This window comes from Gekko japonicus, unplaced genomic scaffold (assembly GCF_001447785.1).
Source record: "Gekko japonicus isolate JY-2015 unplaced genomic scaffold, Gekko_japonicus_V1.1 scaffold3606, whole genome shotgun sequence".
In the NCBI taxonomy this organism is placed as follows: Eukaryota; Metazoa; Chordata; class Lepidosauria; order Squamata; family Gekkonidae; genus Gekko; species Gekko japonicus.
In genome coordinates this window covers 1-8,592 of record NW_015162068.1, presented here as the reverse complement: position 1 = coordinate 8,592, position 8,592 = coordinate 1, and the positions used below count along the sequence as shown (strand labels likewise).

The 8,592-nt window shown below is 41.9% G+C and overlaps 1 protein-coding gene across 1 annotated transcript in view; it reads left to right on the top strand.

Moving 5' to 3' along the window:
• Positions 1-5,882, top strand: part of CHMP4C (charged multivesicular body protein 4C) — a 20,200-nt gene extending 14,318 nt beyond the window's left edge. The window contains exons 4-5 of the mRNA XM_015405627.1: positions 944-1,052; positions 3,897-5,882. Coding sequence (XP_015261113.1) covers positions 944-1,052; positions 3,897-3,961 — 174 coding nt within the window. The 3' untranslated portion in view covers positions 3,962-5,882. The remainder of the gene's footprint in view (positions 1-943; positions 1,053-3,896) is intronic.
• The last annotated feature ends 2,710 nt before the right edge of the window (positions 5,883-8,592 follow it).

Here is an 8,592-nt window from a genome sequence, read left to right as displayed (position 1 = left end):
GCATAACTTCCATCTCATGGCTACGACTCCCACTGTTTCTTTAAAAGATGTTAATGCAGTTGTGTGAGTTATGCCTGTGCCGGTCCACCATGCTGTGATACACAGTAGTGGAATTAGATATTACAGACAAGTCTGTCTCCAGAGCAGATGCATGCAGCACTGACATTCAGCTCACTTATGCCCCTAAATCATCCCCCCATTCTCACCTCTTTCAAATGGAACAAGGAAGAGTCCTGCAGTGTGTGAAGAAAATACAAATTCTCTGTGTTGTGGTACTTCATTTATGCCCCAGTTTTCTCTCCAATGAGGGTCCGAAGAGTCTTACAACTTTCTCCCCTTCATTTAAAATTACTGGTCTACAAGATATTCACTGCTCTCTCATACATACCAAATATGTTTGTGGTATGTTGAATGCCTAAAGGGAGGAAAGAACTAGCCATCTTTCCATTTACAAAAGCTTCCCAGCCTGGTTGCCTGAAACCACGTGAGTGGCTGTTGACATGATTGGTATAAACAGAGATACCCTGGATATAATTATTTCCAATGGCAAAATTGATGATTGAGAGACTACCAGTATGGAGTAGTGTCGTCCCCCAGTTTGCAGGGTTTCTGCATTCTGTGGAGATTACCCAAATATGTAGAGAAATATGACTTTTTAAAGTAGAATTCCCCCTGCCCCCGTGGCCTGATGTGGACCAAGCATGCTCATTGCTGTTTAGGAAGCATGGAATGTCAAACAGAAAAGGAAAAAGAGATGTGAAACTGGCCCACGCAGGCTCCCAACAGCTTACACTCACCTGGAGAGGAAACCTTGGATCAGAGGGAAGCTTCTCAGTTCATATCTGCACCCCACCCATGCAGTTACTCACAGGTTACTCATAGGTGCCCAACTTATAACTGAGCCTATTTCTTGAACTGTAACAGACCAGCATCTTACTTTCAGGATGAGCTGCTGGCAGAATTGGAGGAACTGGAGCAAGAAGAGCTCAACAACAAAATGGCAAATGTCCGATTACCAAGTGTACCGTCCACGTCGCTGCCCTCACAACCGGGTAAGCTAGCTGTGTTGAGTTGCCTGTTGGTAAGACACAAAATTGAAATAATCAGGGGCAAGAGATGAGCTATAACACAGTTCAGCTCTACTTGATGAATTTCTGTTTCTTGGTTTTTGCAACTGTTGATTAAACATGAGGGTATTAGAGCTTTCAACCCTATGGGCTTCATTGCTCCTACTTTGTTGTCTTTGTCTGAAGATCTACATATAGATAGTTTATGGGCCTATCTGCTAGCATAAAAGGACTGCAAGATACTAGAGAGCTGTAATACCTTACCTGCTATAACCAATAGTGGTCATTGATGGTGTATTTCCTTCTGCTGGCTGGCTCAGTTGTTCTTCTCCCACCCCACCTGGGACTAAGTCTCAGTAAAGGAAGGACGTCAGTGTACAATAATCAGGGCTATTTTTGGGCAGGAACGCACAGGAACGGAGTTCCGGCTGGCTCCCAAGTTGGCCACGCCGAGCAGGAACTCATTAGCATAACAGGCCACACCCAACAGCAGAAACTCATTAGGATTGGCTACATTATGGGTGTGTGGCCTAACATGCAAAGGAGTTCCTGCTACAAAAAAAGGCCCTGGGTTTTGACAACAAACAAGGTCAACAGAATAACAAGCAAAAGGTGGGTGTGGCTGGATAACCACACTTCTGGTAACATGTGGGTGTGGCCTAATGTGCTAATGAGCTGTGCTGTCAGGGGTGTGGCCCAATATGCTAATGAATGCCTGCTGTTGGGTGTGGCCTATTATGCTAATGAGTTCCTGCTGGGCTTTTTCTACAAAAAGAGCCCTGAATAATGATACAGAAAGTCAGGATGGCAGCAACAATACTGTCAGGATTACAGCTGTCCTGTGCTTAATGTTCACACTTAACAGTGACGTTTTCCTGTTTCTCTCAAGAGTACTGTGAAGATCTGAAAAAAACATTAAAATGTTATAGGGCACTCTTGCTCCAAAATAAGAGCCCCGTTTTAATTACTTAGAAAGCTACAGAAGCAGTGACTGCTGTCATTTTAAAAGATTTGTTTTAAAATAAAACCAAATTTACTGCATCTGTAGATTTTAAATGATGCCAGAGTTGTTCCATTTGTAGGCTAGAGCCAAACTAGGCAGCAACATTATGGCAAAGATACTTGGCTGCATTGCCCACCAGATGTGATGTGATCATCCTGGCAGATGTTTAGTGACTTCACAGGAATAGTGTAGGATCTTTCTAGCAAATGGTAGAGGTGCTCGGTTGTGCTTCCTTTTTCTGCTACTGCCTCATTTTCTCAACTGTCCTGTATATTATCCCTTGCTGAATGTTATTGGGTTGGATCCTGCTAGTGCAAGGGTTGTGGGATCTTCCCATCCTCCCCCCTCTTTTCAACCCTAGGAAAGTTCATTCCAGCTGCAGAGGGACTCACATGTAATAATAGCTGTGTAGGTCAGGCAGCTGCAGTGGCATGGGAGAGGGGTGTGTGTGAAATCACTCCTTTCTCAAATTTTTTTTTTCAAATTCAAATACCTTTTATTGGCATAGAATATTAAAACATTTCCCAATAATACAGTCCAAGAGAAATTATAAAATAGATAGTCGTGGGTATGTCAGGCCTAACTCAAGTTGTCACAAGTTAGATTTGACCATACAAAAGATGCCTGAATCATAAAATAAACTGGCATTCCAAACTTTTAAACTTAAGTTTTTAAACTTATAAATTAAGAATCATTAATATGATCAGGGTTACTCTTCCGTTTTATAAAACAATGGAGAAACTTAGCGGTCAGTTCAATGATCTCCAGATCTCGTGAAGCAAGGAGAAATTGTACCTTGATTCTATCTGATTGGCCTGCTACCATCCTAAGGGGGGCTTCTATACACTCCACTCGAATGTCATTTAACAATTTACAGTGTAAGAGTACGTGCTCAACAGTTTCTATTTCACTTCTGTTACAACCACAGAACCTGATTGAATAAGGAATTTGCTTATATCTCCCCTCAAGAATAGCAGAGGGGAGGACATTAAGACGGGCCAACAGATAAGCTCTACACATTTGCGGTGAAGTCAGACAGAAAAAGTAATATGGTAGAGTACCAGAAAGGGGATAAGCCCACCTTACTGAGGAGCACCTTCCGGAGGCAAGGGCTCTGAGCTCTTGCAACTCTATATCAATAAGTCTCTGTTTAAGCAAAGTAAAGACCTCAAGCTCTGACCGGATGACAAGGTCACTCAGGTTAAAACCAATAGAAGTGATTTCACTCCTTTCTCGTCCATGAGCATAGTTCTTCTGCTCATGGAAGAGGCAAAAAGGTTGACCTTGTTCCCTTACCCCTCTGCACTGCAGCCACCCAACTTGTGTAGACAACAGCACACATGAGTCCCTCCATGTTGGGAATAAATGTTCCCTGTGTTAGTAGTAGTTCCGGGGGTGAGGGTGGGGAGATTCTGGACCATCATTGTCCCTTTCTGGCAGTTTGCAGGATCCAAGCCATTTTGTGTACTTAATAGCAACAGACATACTGCCTATGATAGGCATATGGTAGTATGGCATTGATGGGTAGGAAGTACAGGAACAGTGCATGAAGATCAGCAACTGGCTACAGGTTGGGGTATCCAACTCTCTGAACTAAGTTCTAGACAATGAACCCAAGCCCAACTCTCAGAACGAAGCTCTCCGAGTGATTCTTAACTGAGTCCTTTCTTAACAGTGGCAAGTATGCCTTTCAGCTGATTTCGGTGGAATTTGGGTTAGGCGCATCATGGCTGCAATTTATATGGAAGAGTTCCTGTTGAGTCACAGACTTCTGTATCTTGTTACTTCTGTATAGTAAATTGTTGTTTACTCATCTATTGCTACAGCATCTTCAAGGAAGAGAGTGGAGGATGACGACGACATGAAGCAGCTGGCAGCCTGGGCATCTTAACAGTAGCTCGAAGGCTTACAGCAAATGCCATGGCCAGAGTTCGTGTGTTATATGCAGTGCGGTTGTTTGATACAGACGAAAACTGGTCACTGTTGATGCTTTTTGTATGTTCATTTTTTAAAAACCGAGCTGGGATTACTCCAAAACAATAACAAAAAATACTATTTCTGTTTCAGATGTAGCTTTTTCTGGCTTTTTTGTGTGTGTCTTGAAGAAACCAGATGAGACTTACATTACCGGGTAATCACAGTATTATCCTTTGGCCGTAAGGATGTCTGACTGTCTCTGTCAGTACGAAATAACATTCAGCAGCAGGCAAGGTCCATTTCTTACAAGATTCCCCAGCTTCTTTTCCCTTTGGTTCATGGTAGCTGCGTTGCTCAGGGCAAACATGTTGCAGAACTGGTTTGTTGCACAGGATAGTAGAAGCAATGATGGAGAACTTAGCTTGGGTTAAATGCTAGGTTTCTCTATCTCAAGTAGCAAAGGAATGAGTTGCTGTAGGAAAATGGGAATCTCCCTTCTAGAGGCCTTTTCAGATTTGGGGTGGGATTAAAATTCATAGTCCATTGGGCCCCTATTTAGCTCTTATTTCATCCAGGAAATGTAGGCCCACAAATAATTTTGCACTGTTGGATTTCTGTACTTGTGCACACATTTTTCCTTCATGCACATACTTTTCTTACTCACTCATAAGGAGTCAGGAAAAAATCCCATAGCACCTTAAAGACTAATGCAAGTATTGTTGCAAGCACTTCCTTGCATTAATGTATGGAAAGATGATTTAAGCAGACTCTTACATAGGTACATTAGTCATAAAGCACTAATCAGTACAGCTTTTCTAATTAGTCCCTGAGGTGTCACAAGACTTTGAATACCATCTAAGATACTTAACAGAAAGGGTGGAACTTCCAAGGATTTCTTCTTTGAATTAGACTACTTCAGTTTTAATATACTTGCAAAAGTAACTGAAAGGAAATCCAGACTAGAACAAATGTGTCGCCCAGTGATTTATCAAACTGTTTTAAGGCTTGCAGATGCCTTGTGCTAAAATAAAGTGGGACATGCAAGTCTCCGTTGCGGCCAGAGTAAAGAAGAGACTCATTTGCTGCTCTTTCCACTCAGTTTTCATTTTAATGCTGCATTTTTATTAGAGAGATTTCACATTGCACTGTCAGTCGTTGAAAGGAACAATCTTAAAGGTTTTTAAGAGATAGCAGCTTTTTGAAATGGCTCTCATTTCTTCAACGTCTTTTTTGTTTATTTGAATGTCTTCTTTAAATGTTTAATTACAGAATTGGAATAACTTAGTTGATTTTATGTTCATATTTCACATCCAATTACCTTTTGACTAAGGGAACAAAACTAGGTATATGCAGAGGAATTGGTGACTGGAAATGAAAGGCAAATAAAATGTAAATAAAGTCTTGCTGTTGAGTACAGTTAACTAATCACATATATTATCACTTTAAAGAACCAAACCCAGAATGAGAGGTTGATCTGGGTTGGATCTATAAACTGGCCAGCAGTTGGTGGGGAGGGTACTAGCACTGTGTCCAGTGTGCTGGTTGACACTCACTCATATAAAAGGCTGAGTGGAAGATGTAAACTTCCTTTGAAGACCAGTAACAGATCTTATAAAGGCCAGAAATTCCACATACCATTTTTTTTTGTTTCAGTTCAGGCATTATGGGACCCTATACTTCTTAAACCATTACGGTTAGTGTGATTGTCCAAATGCAGGTCATCTACATCAGCCTAGGATCTGAGTCCATAGATGAATTTGGTTTATTAACCCCAATTAGTCTAGTTGTATGAACATAGATGTCATGGTGCTGTCCTTGCTGCAATGCAGGCTTGGATACCAGCTGAATCTCTGCAAGGGAAGAATGAGAACGATGGAACCAGCATTTACGAAGGCAGGCCAGGTTTCACCTCATGTATGAACTGAGTGTTTATGTGCACCTTGGACTGCTTGGCGAAAGCAGTTTCCAATAGGTGCCCAAAGATTTAATGAAACAAAGTTTGGTCCCTGTGGATGCTGAGCTTGTATTCTTTCCCAAAGAAGAGAAACATAATGGTAGTAAAACATGATTGTTATGTATGATTTTGCCTAAGTGTTCTAGCTTTAAATAGTTACGAAGTACTGATTCTCATAATGTGTGAAGTAATTCTTCGAGCGGATAGCCCAGGCAAGCCCAGTCTCATAAACTTAGCAGCCTCAGCCCTGGTTAGTAATTGGATGGGAGACCACCGAAGAAGCCCAGGGTTGCTCCGCAGAGGCAGGCAGAGCCTCTTGTCTTGGCATTGCCATAAGTTGGCTGTGACTTGACAGCTCAAAAAAAAGTCTTCAATCTAGAATGCCAACATGCCTGAGTCACGTTTGTAGTAGAATTTTCAAAAGGCTGCTACACGACTTCAGGCTCTTTTACAAGATGCCAATGTTATGGCATATGGGATTGGATTTCTGATGGTGAAAAAGAGAAGAGAGGGCAACAACAGTTGCTGGAGTGGTTAACATTTTACAGTCTGATCCTACGTGGTGACAGGCATGGATAACAGCAGTGATCTTAAGCACACCTAACTTTGTGTGATGTTGGGTTGCCAGTCACTTGGAACTGCAACGTTTCAACACTACGGGTTTCATCTGAATACCTCCCTTGGGAGGATATGCATAGTAATAGCATGCAAGATGAAAGAAAAAAGAGGAAAGAGTAGAAGCAGCCAGGTAAGTTGCAGAGCTCCCCCCGGCCCAAAACCATCCAGTGGCACCTTTAAGACCAAGTTTTATTCAGGGACAAACTCTCCCTCCTCTGCGAGGACAGATCTGCACGTCCTCCCCCCCCCCCCCCCCCACACAGCAATTTTGTATAGTGTTTTTAATACGGAAGACTTGTTTGACCCAGTCTACACAAGCACCATTGAACTCTTTTACAGAGACACTGGTCAGCATATTAGATTGTATAAAAGCTCTTGCTGTCTCAGCCTTCAGTACAGATCTTGACCTGCAATGCTTTAGGGTAGAACTAGACTACCAAATATAGGAGACTGCTTCTGAAAACAGCAGCCTCACCTCTGTTCACCTTACTTCATATCTATAAGGCTGAGAGTTGCCATATCCTTCCCAATTCTGTGAGTAGGGGACTGGGAAATGTCCAGTGTGATGCTGTTGGGAAATAAGGTAAAGGTGAACTAGACATCTAGTAGCAAACCTGTGCCTTTTGGTAAAATGCACATCTATGCTTCTTTGAAATAAATACCATTTGAATTAATGTTATGTATTTCATTTCATAAGTATTAGAATCAGGTATCTATCTAGATTTCTTGAACAGCTGCTGGAAGACAAACACTGAACTAATACTGAAAACCCAGATCCAAAGAAGCACGAGGTTGCAGGTGCATCCACAGCTAGAGTTTCTGGGTTCCCTTCACAGTAGCTTCAGATTTGCTCCCCGATCAAACAGAGTTGAAGCAAACATCAGTGAAGCCCTCTGAAAAAAGGGCCTGTAGAGTCCGGCTGTATTTCACTCTCTTGAGACCCTGAATAACGAAGATTACCAACCTCAAGAATGGTGCTTGGGGTTCAGCTGGCATTACAACTAACCTGTGGACAACAGATCCTGGAGGTAATGACACCTTTGGACTCCCTGGCATTACATTCTCACTAAACTCCTTCCCATTCACAGGGTGACCCCAGAAGTAACATATAGACCAGACAATATTGTCTTTCCTCTGCTATTTAATAAATCCAGATCTTCCAGTTCAGTAAAAGATTGTAGTGACTTAAGGAGTTAATCATTTTTGTGCCCCAATAACCAAAGATCTGTGCAAGTGAGGTGGTCTAGGGCTTTATTTTTCTTGGTGTAATCATGAGCTGGAGGGGGGGAATGAATCAGGTTCTGGGTTTTCTAGCAGTTGCTGTAAGATACTTTTGTGAGCCTGTTGTTTAGGAGAAAGAATACGACAAAAGGTATAATTAGTGTCTGCTTCGAAATTATACAATTTTAGCTTGCTTCAGGAAACCCAAACCCACAGCCATTTTTTTGGTAGCTCTTTTCTGGGCAACTAGTTCAGAAACAGCTTATAGGAGTCTTTCATTGGTCCAAACGCAGCACAATGCTAAACCTGAGCCAGATCTGCAAGTGCTAAAAGGCTGAGGTTTGTCTAAAAGCTATGAAACACAACATGAGTCTGGACCAGTGTATATATTCACATGGCACTTGTCAATATTCTGTCACTCTCTTTCATACTAACCTAAGGATTCTCTAAAGAGAATAAAGACCAGATGGAAGATTCCATGAACGTAGAAACCTCAGATTCTGAAAAAGTCCATTAACATAGTGAAAGGAATAAGCTTAATTCATCTGCACTCAGGAATTGCTATTAAATGTCATTTCTGCTCAAAATGTGGGCTTACCTATGGGGGTCTAAAGAATAGATTAAGCTAATTGTTATAGTGTAGGAGAAGGAACTATTCAGGTTGCCCTCTGAATATTTGTAGAAACTGTCACACTTGGGAAACTGTTTCTGTTTCTTATGAGTTCACGTTAGGTACAATTCCAGCCTGGCTGACTACAACAGCATGTGACAAGAACTACATGCCAATAGTGTTATGCCAACTTCTCCAGGAA